We start from the raw sequence: 24894 nt of genomic DNA on the forward strand, positions 1-24894 counted from the left end.
CCTTGGATTTTGAGGTGTTTAGGATCATTATCCATTTGTAGAAGCCATTCTCTCTTCAGCTTTTTCACAGATGGCATCAAGTTAGCATCCAAAATTTGCTGACATTTTATTGAATCCATTTCTCCTTCTACTCGTGAGATGTTCCCTGTGCCACTGGCTGCTATACAACCCCAAAGCATGATTGATCCACCCCCATGCTTATCATTTGGACAGAGGTTCTTTTCATTAAATTCTGTTCCCCTTTTTCTCCAAATGTACCTTTGCTCATTCTGGCCAAAAAAGTTCAATTTTAACCTCATCGGTCCACAGAACTTGTTTCCAAAATGCATTAGGCTTGTCTATATGTTCATTTGCAAAGTTCAAATGCTGATTTTTGTGGTGAGGATCTAGAAGAGGTTTTCTTCTGATGACTCTTTCATGAAGACCATATTTGTACAAGTATCTCTTTATAGTGGAATCGTGTACCACAACTCCAGTGTCTACCAGATATTTCTGGAGGGATTGTGCAGTCAAACGTGGGTTTTGAATTGTTTTTCTCACAATACTGCGAGCTGTTCTCTGATATTTTTCTTGGTCTTCCAGATCTTGCTTTCACTTCCACTGTTCCTGATGACTGCCATTTCTTAATTACATTCTGAACAGAGGATATTGACATCCGAAAACGTTTTGCTATCTTCTTATAGCCTTCTCCAACTTTGTGAGCGTCAACTATTTTCAGTTTCAGATTTCTAGACAACTGCTTAGAAGAACCCATGGTGCTGATTGTTGGGGCAAGGTCAGATGAGTCTGGGCATTTAAAACCTTTGAGATTGACATCACGTGGTCTTCCCAGATGATGATTGAGAACAATCCATGACACTGGCAGGTCTCAGCTTTGCAAAGGGTCAGTACAAGATATTAACTCTGCAGGGTACCCAAACTTTTGCAGACGCCATTTTTTTGTTTTCTGTTATTTTGAAAGTGTAAATGATGGAAATAAAATGTAACTTTTTTTGACATATTATAAGAATGTCTAATCTGTAATTTGATGCCTTTTGGAGATTTTTCCATCTTTTCTTGGCTTCTTTATGCACATTAGTACAAATTTTTACCTGGGGTGCCCAAACTTTTGAACCCCACTGTAGATATGAAATAGATAGATATGAGATAGATAGAAATGAGATAGACAGATAGATATAAGATAGATAGATTGATAGATATGAGATATATTTATAGATATGAGATAGATATGAGATAGATAGATAGATAGATAGATAGAGCAGGGAAGCAGCACTCCGGGGTAAAAAAAAGAGTGCTCGTGTGCCTACTGTGTCGGGTCTAGGTTGGGGACCCCTCCAAAATACAGAAAAATTAAATGAACAGTGGCACACCAGGTGTCAGCAAAAAAAGGTGATTTATTATAAAAAAAAAAACTTGTTAGGCAACGTTTCAGCTGGCTCAGCCAGCTGAAACGTTGCCTAACACGTTTTTTTGAATAAATCACCTTTTTTTGCTGACACCTGGTGTGCCACTGTTCATTTAATTTTTCTAGATAGATATGAGATAGATAGATATGAGATAGATAGATATGAGATAGATAGATAGATAGATAGATAGATATGAGAGATAGATAGATAGATAGATAGATAGATATGAGATAGATAGATAGATAGATAGATAGATAGATAGATAGATAGATATGAGATAGATAGATATGAGATAGATAGATAGATATGAGATAGATAGATATGAGATAAAACAAAGGATAAGGAGCAGCACTCTGTAGAATGTAAGTCGAGGGTGGGTGCACACGGTCGGAATCCCTGGTCACGGGAGACACTTCACAATGTAGAAAGGAGAAGACTGTAGCACTCCAGTAAGATGAAAAGTGAATGTGGCTTTATTCCAATTCAAACATCAAGGCAACGTTTCAGCTGCACGCAGGCAGCCTTTATCAAGCGTTGCCTTGATGTTTGAATTGGAATAAAGCCACATTCACTTTTCATCTTATTGGAGTGCTACAGTCTTCTCCTTTCTACATAGATATGAGATAGATAGATAGATATGAGATAGATAGATATGTGATAGATATGAGATAGATAGATATGAGATAGATAGATATGAGATAGATAGATAGATATGAGATAGATAGATTGATAGATATGAGATAGATAGATTGATAGATGGATAGATATGAGATAGATGGATAGATAGGAGATATATATGAGATAGATAGATATGAGATAGATATGAGATAGATAGATAGATAGATATGAGATAGATAGATAGATAGATAGATATGAGATAGATATATAGATATATGAGATAGATAGATATATAGATATGAGATAGATTGATAGATATAAATTTGAAACGCTTAAAAAAGGCTGCATGTTAGCAGCTGAAATGTTGCCTTCTGCATTTTTGATGGAATAAAAACTTTTTACAAGTTTTTACCACAAGCCTTGGAGTGCTGCAGTGTTCTTTCATCTAGATAGATAGACACATAGATAGTATAGTACATGCAGTATATATCTATATAAATTGTAATGATATCTTTAAAATCTCCAGGACCCCAGTGTTCTCTGTTCAGCTTCCAGTTGCATATTAACAGTATAAATCAATAGCAATTCTATGGTCTAATTATCTGTCGATAAAAAAGCCTCAGAGCGGGCCCAGGAGAGAGATAAATCCCTGACAGAGAGATCTGGACATTATTCACCGCTCGGCTTTCATCCTCAGGTTCACACAGGGATCCGTCCACTGATTTCCAGACACTGCGCAATTATATGGTAAAAAATAGGACGGCGGCATAAAGGAGGGTTACTGGGTATTACTCCGGTGTTAACAACCTATGACTACAACTCACGGCATGCTGGGAGGATTCTAGCAATAGGTTAAAGGCCACAGGTTAGGATTACTGTAATACATGATAAGGTTCGTATTGAAAGGAAATCATTTCTGGATATGATTTCAGTATATACTAGCTGAGTACCCGGCATTGTCCGGTTTTTCCTACCTTATTCTCATGGGAGAGGAAAATCAACAAAGGAGGAAGCTCTTGTCCTCATATCCTGACCTCATATGCCAACTTGATATCTCATACTTATATTTCGTCCTCATATCCCCTCCTCATATCCAGACCTCATATCGCCTCCTCATATATACTGTCCTTATATCCCGTCTTTATATCCCAACCTGATATCCCGACCTCATATCTTGTCTCTCATATCCGGTCCTCAAATTCCGTCCACATATCTCGTCCTCATATCTCGTCCTCATATCTCGTCCTCATATCTCGTCCTCATATCTCGTCCTCATATCTCGTCCTCATATCTCGTCCTCATATCTCGTCCTCATATCTCGTCCTCATATCTCGTCCTCATATCTCGTTCTCATTTCCTGTCCTCAGGTGGGGCTTAGGGGAGTAGGGATGAAGAGATTGTGGGCTGTAAATAGGAGGGGGCGTGGCTTTCTGAAAGTGGAAGTGTATAGGCCGTGGATTTCTATGTGTTGCGCCAAACATTTTCCCAGAGTTTCCTGTAATCTACAATGCTCCATTGTGCATCCTCAGATGTAGAGATAAGTATTTAATATCAAGGTAAGGTATTTGGTCTAGGGATCGACCGATTATCGGTTTGGCCGACATTATTGACCGATATTCACGATTTTGGACGTTATTGGCAATTACCTTGCCGATAATGCCGATAATGCCCCCCCCCCCCCGTCCTGTCCTGCCCCGCCCCCCGACCAGAGACCGCCGCCGCTGCCCCATTGCCTCCCCCATCCCCAGTTTTATAATTACCTGTTCCCTGGGTCCGCGCTACTTCTGGCTTCTGCGGTGTCCTGCCCTATTGCTGTGCACTGCGCAAAGACGAGTGATGTCCTCAACGTGACGTCACCGTCAGTGCGCACAGTGACAGCTCAGGACACCGTCAGAGCCAGAAGTAGCGCAGACCTCCTGTCCCGAGTACAGGTAGTTATAAAACCGGGGATAGGGGTGGCAATGGTGCAGCGCCGGTGATTGGACTCAGGAGGACCTCAGGACAGGCAGGGGGAGAGAAGCGGGTGGTGGCGGTCTCTGGCCCCGCAAAAGACACTGCAGTTCATTGATTTAAAGCAACCGCTTTAACATTGATCTGCAGTGGCTTCTGCGGGGCCGGGGGCGGGGGGGGGGGGGTACAGAGAAATAGCCGATAACTTACACCGATATTCCAGTATAAGTTATCGGCTATCGGCCTGAAAGTTCACAGGTTATCGGTATCGCCCTAAAAAATCTATATCGGTCGATCCCTAATTTGGTCACCAAACACGTTTTGTAAATTGTTAAGGGTCAAGTGTAGTTTGATGGTGGGATCAGTGACCAGAGGTAATGGAATGGAGTAGATAACATGGTTCTTCGATGTTCTTGTCTACCAGATTCTGTCTACCAAAAAGTGTTAAGTTTGGGTCTTGTTTACTTCGGGTTCCAAAGAGGCCAGGGACTCTTAATGTGTGGTGGATGGTGTTACCCCGTACCTTCCCTGCCCTGTCAGGAAGTGTCTGCCACCGTGTCCCAAGGGCCCCCTGCAGTATTTCCCCCATTGTAAATATGTTATACATCATGCTGTGTATTGTACCTTTAACAAGTTATACCATGTGATTGTTACCCAGGAGGTACCAGTGACCAGCTGACCCCAAGAGTGACCAATGGGCTCCCTGCTAGTCTCCCCCATAAAAGCCCTGGGTGGAGCTAGCTTCTTTCTCTTTTGCACCAAGTCTTGGCTGAGGTCAGTCGTGCCTAGTGTGTGTGTCCAGAGTATTGGAGGCCTCAAGTCAAGTTCTGCAGTCACAAGTCAAGTACCAGTAAGATAAAGTCACTATCCTGTCAGTCACAAGTCAGTCAAGTCAAATCATCTGTCTACCCAGCATGACCTGCACCAAATTCTCCCATCCAACTACAAGTACCAGCAAACCTGCGAGGTCTATGAGTCACTGGTCACCTCCTTGGGCCCTGTCTGAACTGTATAGACTTTATCGTCTGTCTACCCTCAGTAAAGCTACCGTTGTAACTTGACGTCGGAGTCTTTATTGCCCCCGTGCCTAGCCCAGGATCCAGCGGTATACCTTTGCGTGGTTTTAGGCTAAACCATGCCCTGGCATCACGAATACAAGGGGTTAATGCCATCTGCCCCTAGGGTAACAACATCTGCCCTCATCACACCGCGCCATACCACACATGGTTAGAAGGCTGGAAGGTCCAGGATGGGATAAAATGGTGGAGATCATGGTGAGGGAGCAGACATGAAGATTAGTGTTGAGCGGAATAGGCCATATTCGAATTCGCGATATTTTTCGAATATATGGACGAATATTCGTCATATATTCGCTAAATTTTCATATTCGTAATATTCTAGTTTTATTTTCGCATATTTGCGCATGCGAAAATTTGCATATGCGAAAATTAGCATAAACCAAGATTAACACAAGCGAAAATTTGCATATGCAAAAATTAGCATATGCAAATTTTCGCATGTGCGAAAATTTGCACGCCAGTCTCAAACAGTAGTATTAGAACCTTCTTTACACCACACAAGCTGGAAGCAGAGAGGGATGATCACTGTGATGTGTACTGTGAAAAAAAACAAAAAAAAACGAATATTCGTAATTACGAATATGTAGCGCTATATTCGCGAATATTCACGAATTGCGAATATTCGCGAGCAACACTAGTGAAGATATTCAGAGTGCCGGTCCTATGAGAGTATGATGTTGTGAATGTCAACTAGGTCTGGCAAACATAGGGGCCACAGCAGGGGTGTAGCCAGGGGTCATGTCCTGGACAAAAAGTGAGGGAACTCGCCCAAGATTTCCACTCAAGGGCTGGTCTTGCAGGACTCCTGCTAATGGGAACAGTGTTCCTGCTGTAGAAAAAGTGCAGGAACTCCGTTCCCATGCGGTCCTGCTGGACTTGAGCCCTGGGCACTGCTATAGAGGTAGCAGAGGTACCAGAATGGGGATCAAATAGGATCTTCACTTACTGAATATGTATTAAAATATGAGTAAAACATACTTCACAGAGCTCTCAAATCCTGGAGTACTGAACATTTGCGGAATTCTTCCTTTAAAGGGGTACTCCGCTGCTCAGCGTTTGGAACAAATTGTTCCGAACGCTGGAGCCTGCACCGGGAGCTTGTGGCGTCATATCCCCGCCCCCTAATGATGTGACAGCCGCCATGCCCCTTCCCATAGATTTGCATTGAGGGGGCAGGGAGTGACTTCATGAGGGGGCGGGGATATGACAACACAAGCTCTCGGTGCCAGCTCAAGCGTTCGGAACAGTTTGTTCCAAACGCTGAGCAGCGGAGTACCCCTTTAAATCTCAGTCAGTTGTGCTCCTTCATCCAAATCCAATATCTGTCATATTATAGATACAGTAGAGCTGCAGCCCCGGACATGGTGACCACATCCATTACCCCATAAGCTTTCATCAGCCCTGACACTCCATTCCTCCCCTCAGCCCCTATCTAACAGTAGGGACTGCTGGTATGGAAGAATGCAGGGGCTGCTGTAATCACAGGACTGTATTAAGTGCAAAATAAATCATGTATCCTAAAAACTGCATTCCCATCTCAATGAAGGTAGCCAAACCTGTTGGGTGTGTCAAAAGAAATATTTAGCAAATACCTTAATTTATAAAACTTGCTTCCATCTCCTGACATGCCTGCTCCTTTGCTCAGCTCATTGCCTAGGTTACTGGCCACTGCCCTACCTGCTCTTCCCATGCCCCCTCGTGACGTCATGCCACACCCCCTACATTCATGTCTATGGGAGGGGGCATCACGCCCCCCTCCCAAAGACATAAATGGAGGGGGTGTGGTGTGATGTCAAAAGGAGGCGTGACATCATGTCTCGGACACGGAAATCCAGCATTCTAAACATACTGTTTAGAATGCTGGGTGCTGCTCAGAGATCGTGAGGGGTCCCAGCGGCGGGACACCCACGATCAGACATATTATTCCCTATCCTTTGGACAGTGGATAATATGTCTGTGGGTGGAGTACCCCTTTAATAAAGTTAAATATTCCAAGCCTCATCTGAATTGCTTCATACTGAATTGCACATGGCCGAAGACAGTGATGGCTTTATAAATTACTAAATTGAAATTCTACGACCATATTAATAAGATGTTGTCAACGAAGCGACGCCAGATTATATTATGCTAATCAGTGACATTGCATGTAAATCAATAAATTATCGAAAAAATGGAATCCCCCCCCCCCTTTCCGCCCCTGTCCAATGCTCTTCTGTCTGAAAGCAAAATGTTTCATTAAAGGGTACCTCTCATCAAATAAACTTTTGATATATTTTAGATTAATGAATGTTGAGTAACTTTCCAATAGCATGTTAATGTAAAATATGCTTCTTTCTATTGTATTTTTCCCGATCAGTCCTGTCAGCAAGCATTTCTGACTCATGCTGGAGTCCTAAACACTCAGAGCTGCCAGCCTGCTTTGTTCACAGCCAAACAGGCTGTGAACAAAGCAGGCTGGCAGCTCTGAGTGTTCTCCTTTGTGAACAAAGCAGACTGGCAGCTCGTAGTGTTTAGGACTCCAGCATGAGTCTGAAATGCTTGCTGCCGGGACTGGTAGGGAGACCCCTAGTGGTCATTTCTTCAAAGTGGAAAATGTAATAGAAAGAAGCATATTTTTTAATAACATGCAATTGTAAAGTTATTCTGCATACATTAATCTACAATATATCAATAGTTTTTTTGATGAGAGGTACCCTTTAAATACATTTTTTAATATTTTTTTTTATTATGATGATAATACACACAGCAACAAAAAGTAACAACTGCGTCCTATCTGGATAACAGTGCTGCATGTAAAGATTGGCCTCCGGGGGTTTTCCAAGATAAGACAAAAGGGCCATAGGAAGAAGTGACTCAGGTTCTAAAAATCTAAAGAAATAGAAGCTTGGACCTCAATACATGATAAGTAATGTAATGTATGTACACAGTGACCTCACCATCAGAATAGTGAGTGCAGCTCTGGAGTATAATACAGGATATAACTCAGGATCAGTACAGGATAAGTAATGTGATGTATGTACACAGTGACCTCACCAGCAGAATAGTGAGTACAGCTCTGGGGTATAATACAGGATATAACTCAGGATCAGTACAGGATAAGTAATGTAATGTATGTACACAGTGACCTCACCATCAGAATAGTGAATACAGCTCTGGGGTATAATACAGGATATAAATAGAGATTTTCCTAGCTAACGTGACGGAAAATATGAGTTATATGAAGACAGGAGGCGAGTATCTTGCATTAATCTTTCTTTAATTAATGCCCATAGCAGAAAATTTTTTATACAAACGTATTAATAAAATCTTTTAAAAAAAAAAAAAAAAAAAAAAAAATACATATCCCAGCAGTCCCCTGTGAACTCCTCCTCCTATCCCAGCATGCTGGCTGCTATATAAGGGACTGCTTGAAGATCCTCTTCCTCTTTCTTTATGCGAATTGCATGACCGTCACCAGAACCACGGAACGCCGGAATCCGGGACAGCTCCTCCTTGGTAACTCCGAACCTCCGGCCAACAGGACCGAAAACCGTGAACGAAACTGTTAAGGAACAATTGCAACAGAACATATCAGGCTGCACCGAAACACCACTGTCTTCGTCTTCTCCTTTCAATACCCTGGAAGGAAAACAAAAACACCATAACAGGGAGGGTAGGGAGGGAAGATACTCGCCTCCTGTCTTCATATAACTCATATTTTCCGTCACGTTAGCTAGGAAAATCTCTATTTATATATCAGACAGGAGGCTCATATCTTGCAAGTTTAAAGCTAACAGTGTTTACATACAGAAATAATAACAAATATGTCATAGAACAGACACAGAGACGTGTGTTTGAGGTCTAAAATAAAATTGCCGAAAAGTCGTCTCGGACGACCAATCAGCGGCCAATAGAAGATCCGAAAGTGAACCTCCTGAAGTGACCACCTTGGTGGCCATAGCCCCTCTAGAAGAGTGGGCACCAAAAAGAGAGATATCGATCCCAGCCATTTCCATGGCCGACCTCACCCACCTGGCCAAAGTGGCCGAGGATACCGGAAGATGAGGTTTGACATATGATATCAACAATTGATTGTAAGAGTCAGATCTCAAAGTCACGGTCCGCGACTCATACGATTGTAGACAGCGTACTACACACAGACGTGGGTGATCAGGAAAAAAGGGATAGAAGACGGATTGAAGTCCCGTCTTAGTCCTACGAACCACCGAAAACCGTACCCCTTCCGGCGAAAATTGTCGCCTGGAAATATCCAGCGCCTTTACATCCGACACCCGTTTTATGGATACTAAACATAACAGTGTAGTAAGCTTGATGGATAGCAACTTTAAAGCGAGTGCGTCATTATCCTCCCAGGAGGAAAATAAATCCAACACAAGGGAGACATCCCAAGTAGACTGGTACCTAGGACGGGGAGGACGTTTAAATCTTACGCCTCGTAAGAGTCTACATACCAAGGGATGTTTGCCCACCGGTAACGCGTCCACCGGGCAATGATAAGCCGATATGGCGGATCTGTAGACATTTAGTGAACTGTAGGATTTCCCAGACTCAAAAGAGTCTGCTAAATAATTTACTATCACTGAAACAGGTGCATGAACGGCATCAATTTGCCGTCTATCACACCAACAAACCCACAATGCCCAGGCTGATCGATACGCCGATCTAGTCCCTGGGGCCCAGGCCAAGGCAAGGAGGTCTCTAGCCGATTGCGAAAGGTCACCACCGGCATCCGGGACCCCGAAACCAACCACGCGAGGAGTGGAAGGTTGCCCTCCAATATCAGGGGATGAGGACCCTTGGTTGGGTTCGTGAGAAGGTGAGGCGATTGAGGAATCAAACGAGGATAGTCGATCGCCATCCCTAAAAGAAGGGGGAACCATGGTTGCGTTGGCCACCAAGGGGTGACCAACACCACCGTCGCCTTCTGACTCAGAACTTGGAGAAGAACTTTGGTTATCATATTGAATGGGGGAAACGCATAGTGCGTCCCCAATTCCCATATCTGACGGAATGCGTCCACTGCGGATGCTTCCGGATCCGGCCTCCAGCTGTAAAAGCGAGGCAGTTGTCGATTGAGCCGGGATGCGAAGAGGTCCGTGTGTAACGGACCCCAAAGAGACCTCAGAGTCTGAAAAATAGATCGTTCCAACATCCAATCGCTGGAATCCTTCAAATAGCGAGAATTCCAATCTGCTACGATGTTGGACACACCAGGAAGGTATTCTGCAATCGGGATGATGTCCCGGGATAAACAGAAATGCCAGAACGTGGACGCAATGTCCGCCAGCACTCTGGACCTCGTACCTCCCAGGCGGTTGACATATTGAACCGCCGCCACATTGTCCATGCGTACCAGTACGCAACAACTGGAATGGTGAGGGAGAAAGCTCCTGATAGCGAAGAATGCTGCCAAGAGTTCCAAGGCATTGATGTGGAGAGAAGACTCCTCTGCGGACCATCTCCCTCCTGTGGTGTCTTGCCCGCAGCGAGCTCCCCAACCGTGGCGGCTCGCATCGGACTCTATTATGACGTCCGGGCAGGCATTGAAGATAGTCCTGCCGTTCCATTCGACAGCGTGTCGAAGCCACCACTGCAATTCCTCTACAACTTCCGGACCGATGGTAACTTCGTCCGCATAGCGAAGACCCCGGCGAAGGTGAAGAGCTTTGAGCCGCTGAAGGGCCCGATAGTGAAGAGGGGCCGGAAAAATCGCTTGAATAGAAGCCGATAATAGGCCCACAATGCGTGCAATCACCCTCAGTGATACTCGACCTTTGCGCAAAGTCGCTCTGATTTCCTTGCGAATCAAAGCCAACTTGGATGTTGGTAACATCAAGATGGCTCGTTGGGTATCCACTAGGAAACCCAGGAACTCCATCTCCTGCGCGGGAGACAGAACCGATTTTTTGTGATTGATGAGGAATCCCAATTCCTCCATCAACGAAAGGGCCCATTGGCTGTGAGTCACAGCCTGTGCCCTGGACCGGGCCATGATTAGTAGATCGTCCAAGTAAATAATAAGTCGTACCCCCCTGCTCCGAAGAGCCGCTACCACCGGTTTCAGTAACTTGGTGAAACACCAGGGGGCCGATGACAATCCGAATGGAAGGCAGGTGAACTGCCACATTCGGTCCCTCCATAGAAATCGTAGGAATCTTTGAGAGGTGTGATGAATGGGGACGGTAAGATATGCGTCCTTCAGATCGATTTTTACTAACCAGTCTCCTGGCCAGAGGAGGTCGCGTAACAGATGGATCCCTTCCATCTTGAAGTGACGGTAAGTCACGTGTTGATTCAAATCTCTCAGATTTATCACCGGGCGGTAACCGCCATCTTTCTTCTTGACCAAGAAGATGTTGCTGACAAATCCGGGGGAAAAAGGGTCTACTTCTTGTACTGCTTGTTTTGACAAGAGCTCTTGGAGCTCGTTGTCTATGAGCGCTACGTTCTGCGCGGAGAATCGTATGGGTTGAGGTATAACATTCAACTCGGGAAGAGATTGGAATTCTATCCGGTAGCCAGCTACCGTATTGAGGATCCAAACGTCTGCTGTAATCGTGGACCAGACGTGGAAAAAATATCTTAGCCTGCCCCCCACCAATGTGTATGGAATTGAAAAGGTACTCACCGGTCGGTGGGCGTGATCTGGGGAATCCGCGACCTCCACGTCCTCTCCATGGTCGCCCTCGAGGGGGAAAGAAAGGGGCCGGTTGGACCACGGGCAGAGCGTATTGTGGTTGAGCAGGAGCAAATTGTTGCTGTGCCGGTCTAATGTAGGGCCTATATGGGGCATTGCGGCCGGCAGATCGGCCTCTGCTTCTACCGGCCTTGCCGAAAACCTTACCAGGTTGGCCCGTCTTTTTTAGAGAATTTTGCGCCTTATCTAGGCTGGAAAACAGGCTGACAAATTTGTTAATATTTTTAATGAGGTCGTCTCCAAATAAGAGACCTTCAGCGGAGGGACCCGGCTCATTCTCCGCTAAGTGGGAGAGCTGCGGCTCCAGTTTCATCAGGATGGACCGTCTCCGTTCAGTAGAACAGGCCGTGTTCGCACTGCCCAGCATGCATATAGCACGTTGGGCCCAGCCTCTCAGTTGCTCTAGGTCTACTGGTTGGGCGGTGGATGCCGCTTGCTCTGAAAGATTTAATATCTTTGTGAGCGGGCCGAGAAGATCAAGAATACGGTCTTGGATCGACTTAAATGATCTCTCAATCCCCTTCTTTGAATACTTTCCTGATCGTGTCAGGTACTTGAGGAGAACCGGATCTATCTCCGGCGTGACCGCAATCTTCTTGGTTACACAGGGTCTGGGGCACTCAGCCCTCAATTTGTTACGGTTCGTGCGGTCCAAAGCCCGTCTAGTCCAATATTCTACATATTGTGCTACGTGTGGTAGCGGTGCCCAGTCTCCGGAGCGTGGGTGTGTGATCGCATCCGGGCTGAAAAGAGGTTGGCCCAGAGAATCTAGGATCGCCTCATTTGGCGTCTCTGGTTCGGCATCAGGATAATCAGCCGTAAACCCCGCATCTTCCTCATCAGAATCAGAGCCTGTGGCCTCAGCCACATCAGACTCGCCGGACGACTCGTCGGTAGACGTGACATATGAGTCCGGTTTCGTCCGTCGGGCGGACTTTTGCCCCTTACAAATTTTCTCCTTGGAGCCCAAGGGTCGAGAATGTACATTAGGATGCGGGGTGCGACAGACCGGTTCAGGTTCTGTCTGGGGCACATTGTAAGCTTCCCCTGCCGGGGAGTCGGAATGTCCAGAGACATGTTTTCTTTTATGTGAGACCTTACCCCTAACGGGCACCTCTCTAGAGGTAGAGGCTAAAGGATTATCACAACTCATATTTGCAGCCAGAGCTGCCTGAATGGACTTGTTAATCAAGTCTTGTATTTGGGTCGCAGACATGATCTGAGAAGCCTCAATCTCTATGCCCTCATTAGTCTGGCCAGGCAGAGTAGAGAAAGGGACTGAGGGTTTTTCACCAGCCATGATAGACAGAGTAGGGAAGTTATAAGAACTTTAGCAGAAGCTACAAGTAGCCAACTGACTGTAAAATAATAGTAGTTCTGTTTATAGGAACTAATGCTACTAGCTATATTAACGGTAAACTACCTGAAGGTACTAAAACTGGGACCGGACCTATAATGCTGGCGCTCCTCTCACCGCTCGCACAACACTGGCGACTGGGAGAGGAGGAGGGATCCAGCAACCAGCGCTTACAGCCGTAATCTCGCGAGACTACGGCTGTAAGACCTGTGATAGGTCGCACGGAATCCCGGAAGGCGTGTCGCAGGGTGCGCGTCACCCGGATACGCCCCCTGAAATCGCGAAGCCCGCGAAGGTGACGAGCGGCGGGAAGAAGGTAAAAAGACGGCGCGAATAGAAATTAAAATGGCGCCTGTAGAGGGACAATACTAATAGAGGTAAATACCGAAATATGACAGGAATCGCTTGTTAGAGGTAGCGAAAGCTTAGAAATACAGAGTATGAGAAAAAAATTAGGTATCAAGAGAGAAATAGGTATATATATAAATATATATACCCCGAAAATTAGTAATAATAGAACAACAGAGAAAATAACAGCCGGAGTATACAGGGCATAATTTTCCTACATACCCTGAATACACCCGGAATCACAATTAATACACATTAATATACCATGAATACACAGAGAATATACTTAACTTGCTGCCATGAGCAGAAAGAAAGAGGAAGAGGATCTTCAAGCAGTCCCTTATATAGCAGCCAGCATGCTGGGATAGGAGGAGGAGTTCACAGGGGACTGCTGGGATATGTAGTTTTTTTTTTTTTTTTTTTTTTTTTTTTAAAAAGATTTTATTAATACGTTTGTATAAAAAATTTTCTGCTATGGGCATTAATTAAAGAAAGATTAATGCAAGATATGAGCCTCCTGTCTGATATATAACTCAGGATCAGTACAGGATAAGTAATGTAATGTATATACACAGTGACCCCACCAGCAGAATAGTGAGTACAGCTCTGGAGTATAATACAGGGTATAACTCCGGATCAGTACAGGATAAGTAATGTAATGTATGTACACAGTGACCCCACCAGCAGAATAGTGAGTACAGCTCTAGAGTATAATACAGGATATAACTCAGGATCAGTACAGGATAAGTAATATAATGTATGTACACAGTGACCCCACCAGCAGAATAGTGAGTACAGCTCTGGGGTATAATACAAGATATAACTCAGGATCAGTACAAGATAAGTAATGTAATGTATGTACACAGTGACCTCACCAGCAGAATAGTGAGTGCAGCTCTGGGGTATAATACAGGATATAACTCAGGATCAGTACAGGATAAGTAATGTAATGTATGTACACAGTGACCTCACCAGCAGAATAGTGAGTACAGCTCTGGAGTATAATACAGGATACAACTCAGGATCAGTACAGGATAAGTAATGTAATGTATGTACACAGTGACCCCACCAGCAGAATAGTGAGTACAGCTCTGGAGTATAATACAGGATATAACTCAGGATCAGTACAGGATAAGTAATGTAATGTATGTACACAGTGACCTCACCAGCAGAATAGTGAGTACAGCTCTGGAGTATAATACAGGATATAACTCAGGATCAGTACAGGATAAGTAATGTAATGTATGTACACAGTGACCTCACCAGCAGAATAGTGAGTACAGCTCTGGAGTATAATACAGGATATAACTCAGGATCAGTACAGGATACATACAGTGAATAATAGAGAGGCATATGGGGCCCTAGAATAGAGGGGGACCATTCCAGGGTAATATTGGTATTCTATTTCCCAATCTCAGCCAAAAAAAGCAGAAAAAGAGACTTGAGTGGGGACAATGGTCCTGGCACCTGGAGGTCCTTTCCCTGGTGGTCAGTTATTTGTCCTACAGCTCAGTAAAGAGGACCAATTTTATCTGGTTGACATGTGGAGATATCACTGCACCTCCACGTGCACTATCGCCTGCTCATTCACCTCCCTGCACCATGTTAGTGAGTCATGGAAATACATAGGCGGAAGTTCTTTGTTTTCGCTGTGATGGATAATAAGACATCCCCTTCAATAAAGGGACCTGGATCTTTCCATTGGGGGTTTATTTGCGTGGCTGTAAGTATATGGTGGCAGCGCTGTAAACACGACTCCTCTGGTGGTATTGAAGTTTAGATTCAAGGAGAATTGCAATAAGGCATTGAGCTCAGACAAAGAGAGAAGTCGTGACTGAGCTCGGTGCCCTCCATGGAATCTAAATGGATAATGTGCGGAGCCTTTCAGCCCCAGTGTACGGTGGGGGGGGGGCGTGTCATTTTCTGTACTTAGTGCAAATGCTTTAAGTTTCCTGTTCGGTTGTCATCCTGACAATTATACCGTTTTTCCAATCTACTGTAAATGACGGAGCTGCTGTGTATACTATACCTGCAGGGAAAACAAACAAATGCGCCTGTAAAACATATATTCGCTTCGCAGCACTATTCTGCAATTTACAAATAGATATCATCTGCATAAAAAGAGCCATCACTTAGTAAATATGATAGATTACTTATCCTGTACTGATCCTGAGTTATATTCTGTATTATACTCCAGAGCTGTACTCACTATTCTGCTGGTGAGGTCACTGTGTACATACATTACATTACTTATCCTGTACTGATCCTGAGTTATATCCTGTATTATACTCCAGATATGTACTCACTATTCTGCTGGTGAGATCACTGTGTACATACAATACATTACTTATCCTGTACTGATCCTGAGTTATATCCTGTATTATACCCCAGAGCTGTACTCACTATTCTGCTGGTGGGGTCACTGTGTACATACATTACATTACTTATCCTGTACTGATCCTGAGTTATATCCTGTATTATACTCCAGAGCTGTACTCACTATTCTGCTGGTGATATTACTGTGTACATACATTACATTACTTATCCTGTACTGATCCTGAGTTATATCCTGTATTATACTCCAGAGCTGAACTCACTATTCTGCTGGTGAGGTCACTGTGTACATACATTACATTACTTATCCTGTACTGATCCTGAGTTATATCCTGTATTATACTCCAGAGCTGTACTCACTATTCTGCTGGTGGGGTCACTGTGTACATACATTACATTACTTATCCTGTACTGATCCTAAGTTATATCCTGTATTATACTCCAGAGCTGTACTCACTATTCTGCTGGTGAGGTCACTGTGTACATACATTACATTACTTATCCTGTACTGATCCTGAGTTATATCCTGTATTATACTCCAGAGCTGTACTCGCTATTCTGCTGGTGATGTTACTGTGTACATACATTTTGCTGTAATCATTAAAAAGAAATCTAGGTAATACATTCACTTTCACACCCAATTAGCTGGCGTTGTTCTGTACTTTGTACACTAGGGGCACTAGCGCCCAGGGGTGACTGTAGTGTCTTCACCCTTCAATACTTACACTTAATACTGAATTGTGGTTCCTAACGGGTTCTCATGTAGTACCGAAAATGTGATACTTTTTCGTTGAATTCCATTTATAATGGACTTCAAGCTGAATTTGTTGACCGAACCTTCACAGTATTCCGAGCATGAAGCGTTAATGCCGCCCTCCGTGTATACTTCTATGTTGAGCCCAGTATATCGCCGCATACACCCCTTCCCTCTCCCTTCATGTCCTTGAGATGTCAGACATCTACAACTTTTGAAATAATTTTCTTCTAGATTGGAAAATTGCCCAAGTAAGGAGATCGCAACACATAAAACAGAATGGGGAATAGGGCTGAAGGTTTGAAACGCGTGAAACCAAGGGAATATTTATGATTGCTTTTGGCTTTTCTGCATCTCAGTTCTTCGCTACATCTTGTAGTAACAGGATTTATGCTTATTGGTTGTTTTTGATATCTACAAACCCTTCAGCTAGTTTAGATTGTGTTCTGAATGCCAAAAAAATTTTAATTGATCTTTTGACTTGTATTCATTTACTATGAGTTCTTCACAATTTTTTACTTAAAAAAAGCACAAAAAAGAAAAAAAAAACTATTAAAGGGGTATTCTGTTCTGAGAAAATTGTATTTAAATAAATCATCACCCCGATACATATAACTTATGAATATAGTGTTATCACAAATTGTTCTGGCTTCAGCATGTTGTTGCACGATTCAACACTCTAGTCCTCTCATTGTCAGTTTGGTGTTGTCTCAGCTGATCCTCCGTCTCTTCTGACAGGAAGTTGTATAGTCCTCTCATTGTCAGTTTGGTGTTGTCTCAGCTGACCCTCCGTCTCTTCTGACAGGAAGTTGTATAGTCCTCTCATTGTCAGTTTGGTGTTGTCTCAGCTGACCCTCCGTCTCTTCTGACAGGAAGTTGTATAGTCCTCTTATTGTCAGTGTGATGTCATCCTAGCAGCTCCCCAGTTCCTCCTTCTCTCCTGACATAAAGTTGTGTATTCCTTTCATTGTCAGTGTAGTGTTGTCACAGCAGCTCCTGGCTCTTCCCTCTCTCGTGACACAAGGTTGTGTAGTTTTTAATGTCAATGTGGCGTTTTCTCAGCAGCTCCCTTGCTCCTCCTTCTTTCATGACATGAAGTTGTGTAGTCTTTTTATTTTCAAGATGGTGTCCTCTCTGCAGATCCTGGGTACTTCTTCTCCCTTGATAGGAAGGTGTGGAGTCCTCTAATTGTCAGTGTGAAATTGTCTCAGAAGCCCCCCCCCCGATTCTTGCCACTCTTGACAGGAATTTGTGTAGTCCTCTTATTATAGGTGGTGGTGTTGTCTGAGCAGTTCCTGGCTACTTCTTCTCTCTTGACAGGAAGTTGTGAAATCATCTCAAAAGCTTCTCGATTCCTCCCTCTCTTTTGACAGGGGGTTGTTTAGTCCTTTCATTGTCCGTATGGTGTTGTCTCAGCAGCTCCTCCCTCCAGGGACAACACATCATCCTCTGCTGTCTCAGGAAGTGTGGCTGGATCTTGTCTCTGAGCTCTAGCCCCACCCCCTTAGTGATGTCACCAACTCTGACCAGCCCCTCCAGCAGGATTTACTGACTGCAGGGCTGTGGAAGGACAGTAGACAGGGTGAGAGGGCGGTAATAAAGTACAGGAAGTAGTGAGAGGAAATGTTATGGGTGAGAATTACAGACAAATGGATTTTTGGTGGTTTCATAACTGGTATAGACAGGTAAGCAATGCTTCTGCAGCATTTAGTTTTTTTCACCTGACAATGGAGTACCCCTCTTAGCATCAACAAAATGTAATGTTTTTTCATTTCTATATATATTCTCTATCCTGTGGCTCTTTGGCCGTAGCAAAACTACAAATAACATGATTTTGTAATCCTTTTTGGAGAGCGGTTTATGCTGTTTGTATCTTTATGTGATCATGTGATATACCTTGTTCCCCTGCAGCTTCCCTTACCACCAAAAACTGTACTTACCACCAAAAAATGTACTTACCTTGCTCTCCTGCAGCCTCCCTTACCACTAAAAACTGTACTTACCTAGCTCCCCTGCAGCCTCCCTTACCACAAAAAACTGTACCTTGCTCCTCCGTGGGTTCCCTTACCACCAAAAACTGTACTTACTTGCTCCCCTGTAGTTTCATTTACCACCAAAAACTATACTTACCTTGCTCCCCTGTAGCCTCCCTTACCACCAAAAACTGTACTTACCACAAAAAACTGTACCTTGTTCCCCTGCAGCCTCCCTTACCACCAAAAACTGTTCTTCCCTCGCTCCCCTGCAGCCTACTTTACAACAAAAGCTGTACTTACCTCGCTCCCCTGCAGCCTCCCTTACAGCAAAAACTGTACTTACCTCACTTCCCTGCAGCCTCTGTTACCACAAAAAAAACTGTACCTCACTTCCCTGCAGGTTCCCTTACCACAAAAAACTGTACTAACCTCGCTCCCCTGCAGCCTCCCATATCACAGCACCTGGTCTCCACTGCGCTATACATCCTGATGCTGCGGTATATCACATTGCTGCTCAGCCAATCATTGACATGTTGACATTGTATCAGGATATGTAGTGCCTAAGTGATGTCACCAACTCTGACCAACTCCTCCAGCAGGATTTACTGACTGCAGGGTTGTGAAAGGACAGTAGGCAGGGTAATAGGGCTGTGATAAAGTACTGAGGGAAAGCAATGAATTCTGGGAATTGTAGTACTGAGCAACTGCTTATCCAGGAAGTAGTGAGAGGAAAATATTAAGGGTGAGAATTACAGACCCACAAGACAAATTGATTTTTGGTGGTTTCATTACTGGGGCAGACAGGCAAGTATGCAATATACTTATGCAGCATTTCATTTTTTTCACCTGATGAGATTGTGTACCCCTCTAAGTATTGAAGGCATCAACAAAATGTATTTTTTTATTTATTTCTAATGCAATATTCTCTATCCTGTGGCTCTTGGGCCGTAGCAAAACTACAAATAACATGATTTTGTGATCCTCTTTTGAGAGCTGTTTATGCTGTATGAATCTTTATGTAATGTGATTATGTGATATACCTTGCTCCACTGCAGCCTCCCTTACCACCGAAAACTGCACTTACCTCGCTCCCCTGCAGCCTCCCTTACAATAAAAAACTGTACTTACCTTGCTCCCCTGCAGCCTCCCTTACTACCAAAAAACTGTACTTTTCTCCCCTGCAGCTTTCTTTACCACAGAAAAACTGTACTTACCTCGCTCCCTTGCAGCCTCCCTTACTACCAAAAAACTGTACTTACAGCAAAAAACTGTACTTTGCTCCCCTGCAGCTTTCTTTACCACAGAAAAACTGTACTTACCTCGCTCCCTTGCAGCCTCCCTTATAACAAAAAACGGTACTTACCTTGCTCCCCTGCAGCCTCCCTTACTACCAAAAAACTGTACTTACAGCAAAAAACTGTACTTACAGCAAAAAACTGTACTTTGCTCCCCTGCAGCTTTCTTTACCACAGAAAAACTGTACTTACCTCGCTCCCTTGCAGTCTCCTTTACAAAAACTGTACTTACCTTGCTCCCCTGCAGCCTCCCTTACAACAAAAACGGTACTTACCTTGCTCCCCTGCATCCTCCCTTACTACCAAAAACTGTACTTATAGCAAAAAACTGTACTTTGCTCCCCTGCAGCTTTTCTTACCACGAAAAAACTGTACTTACCTCGCTCCCTTGCAGCCTCCCTTACCACCAAAAACTGTCCTTACCTTGCTCCCCTGCAGCCTCTCTTACAAAAACTGTACTTACCTCGCTCCCCTGCAGCCTCCCTTAGAAAAACTGTACTTACCACGCTCCTCTGCAGCCTCCCTTACAACAAAAACTGTACTTACCTTTCTCCCCTGCAGCCTCTCTTACAAAAACTGTACTTACCTCGCTGCCCTGCAGCCTCCCTTACAAAAACTGTACTTACCTCGCTCCCCTGCAGCCTCCCTTACAACGAAAACTATACTTACCTTGCTCCCCTGCAGCCTCCCTTATCACAGCACCTGGTTTCCACTGCGCTATACATCCAGTCAATCATTGACATATTGTCAGCGGCATCAGGATATGTAGCACAGTGGAGACAAGGTGATGCAGTAAGAAAGGCTGCAGGGGAGCAAGGAAAGTACAGTATTTTTTATTTTTGTTTTTTTTGTTTGTTCTCATTTTATCAGACAGCCTGGGCACATTTTTTATAAAAATATATATTTTTTGAGTAAAAATTTTGGTGGTAAAGAAATTAAGAAATTAATAATTATTCAAGCAATCAGTGCTTAATAAAATAGCAAATAGGATAAATGATTTTAAATATACGCCAGGAAATTAATTTGCCCAATTCTGCAGGGAGAATAAAAGGAAATGAGTGATGCCATATTTTATTTTCATTTTTTTTTTTTTTTTGTAATATTTAATTGTTTTTTTTCCTCTTCTTTCAGGGTATTAAATGCACAATGACTTCATAGAGGATTTCTTCTCTGTAATAATCCCCTTGCCGCGGACTGAAGACTCTTGGGGATCGGAAGAATCTGATATCAATTATTTCTGCCTTCAGACCGTCACACTTGTCCTTTTGGAATCTCTATGACCATAATGACTAACCAAGAAAAGTGGGTCAATCTCAGCCCTGCAGAATTTTCTCAACTTCAAAAGTATGCAGAATGTAAGTATGATTTGCTTTGAATATTTTAATCTTCACACTTAATTTCCAGTGAGCAGTGGGAATGCTGTGAAGGGAATGTGCACTGTATGGTAACGGCGGGCTACCTGGGGGCACATCACTACCGTAGATATCTTCATATCGCTATCTTGTCATTATAAGATGTATTAGCGGGAACAGGATGGTCACTCCTGGCTTGGGTACCTGTCTGCCCGTTTTATAGTGACCTGGACCTATTATCTATAAAACTAAAATCTTTTTTTTTTTTTTTGGGGGGCAAATCGATTTTTTAAATATTATTGTCAATATGAGAAATGTGGTAAAAGATCAGTGCAAGATAAGTAATTCAATGTATTTACTAAATCACTCAATCTTTTAGGCATATTATGATCTATCTAACTATTATCTATGTATCTATCTATCTCATATCTATCTCTCTATCTCATATCTATCTATCTCATATCTATCTATCTCATATCTATCTATCTCATATCTATCTATCTATCTTATATCTATCTATCTCATATCTATCTATCTCATATCTATCTCATATCTATCTATCTCATATCTATCTATCTATCTATCTATCTCATATCTATCTATCTCATATCTATCTCATATCTATCTCATATCTATCTATCTATCTATCTCATATCTATCTATCTCATATCTATCTATCTCATATCTATCTATCTATCTCATATCTATCTATCTCATATCTATCTCATATCTATCTCATATCTATCTCATATCTATCTATCTATCTCATATCTATCTATCTATCTCATATCTATCTATCTATCTCATGTCTATCTATCTATCTATCTATCTATTATCTATCTATCTATTATCTATCTATCTATCTATCTACCTATCATCTATTTGCAAAGGTAGAAGCTGCACAACTATAAAGTGCGTTAAGGTGATGAGTGAATTCTTGAGAACGACAATGTGATGCTGTTGAAATGTTGCATCTGGACATGGGCCAAGAAAGCACCTTGTTTTCACTGTTATTTGGATATCTGCTGGAATCTTTCTTGATTTTATCTGTCTGTCTTTATGTCTGTCTATCTATCTATCAATCTTTCTATTTATCTATCTATATATTTAACATCTATCTATCTATCTAAAATAGTAAAGCAGAGCAGCTCAATCACACAGATGTAGTAACAAGATAAATGTCCCAGGTCAAGGGTCCAAATGAGATATCCACACCAAATAATAATTCCGCAGCACTCCAGGGTAAGTGAAACTTGAGTGAGGTTTATTGCCCTGACATCATAGTGACGTTTCAGCTGCCCGCTTGCAGCATTTTTCAAGCTTGAAAAAGGCTGCAAATGGGCGATGATGTGAGGCCAATAAACCTCACTCAAGTTTCACTTATCCTGGAGTGCTGCGGAATTATTATTTGGTGTGGATATCTATTTATCTATCTATCTCATATCTATCTCCTATCTATCTACCTATCTATCTATCTCATATCTATCTATCTATCTATCTATCTATCTCATATCTATCTATCTATCTCATATCTATCTATCTATCTCATATCTATCTATCTCATATCTATCTATCTATCTCATATCTATCTACGTATCTATCTATCTCATATCTATCTATCTATCTAATATCTATCCAGCTATCTATCTCATATCTATCTATCTATCTATCTCATATCTATCTACCTATCTATCTATCTATCTCATATCTATCTATCTATCTCATATCTATCTATCTCATATCTATCTACCTATCTATCTATCTATCTATCTATCTCATATCTATCTATCTATCTAATATCTATCCATCTAACTATCTCATATCTATCTATCCATCTCATATCTATCTATCCATCTATTTCATATCTATCTCATATCTATTTATCTATATACAGTCATGGCCGTAAATGTTGGCATCCCTGAAATTTTTCAAGATAATGAATTATTTCTCACAGAAAAGGATTTCAGTAACAAATGTTTATTCCCTTTATGTGTATTGGAACTATACATTTTTGGCACCCTTAACTTAATATTTGGTTGCGCACCCTTTGGAAAAAATAAGTGAAATCAGTGGCTTCCTATAAGCATCAATAAGCTTCTTACACCTCTCAGCCGGAATGTTGGACCACTCTTCCTATAACCATCAATAAGCTTCTTACACCTCTCAGCCGGAATGTTGGACCACTCTTCCTTTACAAACTGCTCCCGGTCTCTTATTGGAAGGCGCCTTTTCCCAACAGTAATTATAAGATCTCTCCACAGGTGATCAATGGGATTTGGATCTGGACTTATTGCTGCCACTTCAGAACTCTCCAGCGCTTTGTTGTCATCCATTTCTGGGAGTTTTTTTTATGTATGTTTGGGGTCATTGTCCTGCTAGAAGACCCAAGATCTTGGAGGCAAACCCAGCTTTCTGACACTGGGCTGTACAGTGCGACCCAAAATCCATTGGTAATCCTCAGATTTCATGATGTCTTGTACACATTCAAGGCCCCCAGTGCCAGAGGCAGCAAAACAACCCAAAACATCACTGACCTCCACCATATTTCACTGTAGATTCTGTGCTCTTTTCTTTGTAGGCCTCATTCCGTTTTCGGTACAGTAGAATGATGCGCTTTACCAAAAAGCTCTATATTGGTCTCATCTGTCCACAAGATGTTTTCCCAGAAGGATTTTGGTTACTCAAGTTCATTTTGGCAAAATGTAGTCTTGCTTTTTTATGTCTCTGTGTCAGCAGTGGGGTCCTTCTGGGTCTCCTCCATAGTGGGGTCCTCCTGGGTCTCCTACATAGTGGGGTCCTCCTGGGTCTCCTCCATAGCATTTCATTTCATTTAAATGTCGATGGATAGTTCGCGCGGACACTGATACTCCCTGAACCTGCAGGACAGCTTTAATATCTTTGGAACTTGTTTGGGGCTGCTTATCTACCATCTTAAATTTCCTGCGTTGACACCTTTCATCAATTTTTCTCTTCCGTCGATGCCCAGGGAGATTAGCTACAGTGCCATGGGTTCTAAACTTCTTGATAATGTTGCGCACTGTGGAAAAAGGTAAATCTAGATCTCTGGAGATGGACTTGTAACCTTGAGATTGTTGATATTTTTCCACAATTTTGGTTCTCAAGTCCTCAGACAGTTCTCTTCTCCTCTTTCTGTTGTCCATGCTTAGTGTAGCACACACAGACACACAATGCCAAGACTAAGTGAACTTCTCTCCTTTTTATCTGCTTTCAGGTGTGATCTTTATATTGCCCACACCTGTTACTTGCCCCAGGTGAGTATAAAGAAGCCTCACATGCTTGAAACAATCTTATTTATCCACAATTTTGAAAGGTGCCAATAATTTTGTCCAGACCATTTTTGGAGTTTGGTGACATTATGTCCAATTTGGATTTTTCTCCCTTTTTTGGTTTAGTTCCAAAACACACAAAGGGAATAAACATGTGTATAGCAAAACATGTTACTGCAATCCTTTCCTGTGAGAAATACTTCATTTTCTTGAAAAATTTCAGGGGTACCAACATTTACGGCCATGACTGTATCTATCTATCTTTCTATCTATCTATCTCACATCTATCTATCTATCTATCTCATATCTATCTATCTAGGTCTAAATTAAACTATATTCTAAATAAGAATTAATCTTGACTCTGTACTTTCATATAAATATGTATAAAAATAATAGCCATAAGTTAAAATCATAGTTTCCTCTAAAGTATATATTTCCCTT

The 24894-nt window shown here is 42.7% G+C and overlaps 1 protein-coding gene across 1 annotated transcript in view; it reads left to right on the forward strand.

The window, feature by feature from the left end:
• The window catches only part of DGKB (diacylglycerol kinase beta), a 579157-nt gene that overhangs the window by 73227 nt on the left and 481036 nt on the right, over positions 1–24894 (forward strand). The window contains exon 2 of the mRNA XM_056518908.1: positions 20946–21169. Coding sequence (XP_056374883.1) covers positions 21091–21169 — 79 coding nt within the window. The 5' untranslated portion in view covers positions 20946–21090. The remainder of the gene's footprint in view (positions 1–20945; positions 21170–24894) is intronic.

Source organism: Hyla sarda, chromosome 5 (assembly GCF_029499605.1).
Source record: "Hyla sarda isolate aHylSar1 chromosome 5, aHylSar1.hap1, whole genome shotgun sequence".
NCBI classification, from domain to species: Eukaryota; Metazoa; Chordata; class Amphibia; order Anura; family Hylidae; genus Hyla; species Hyla sarda.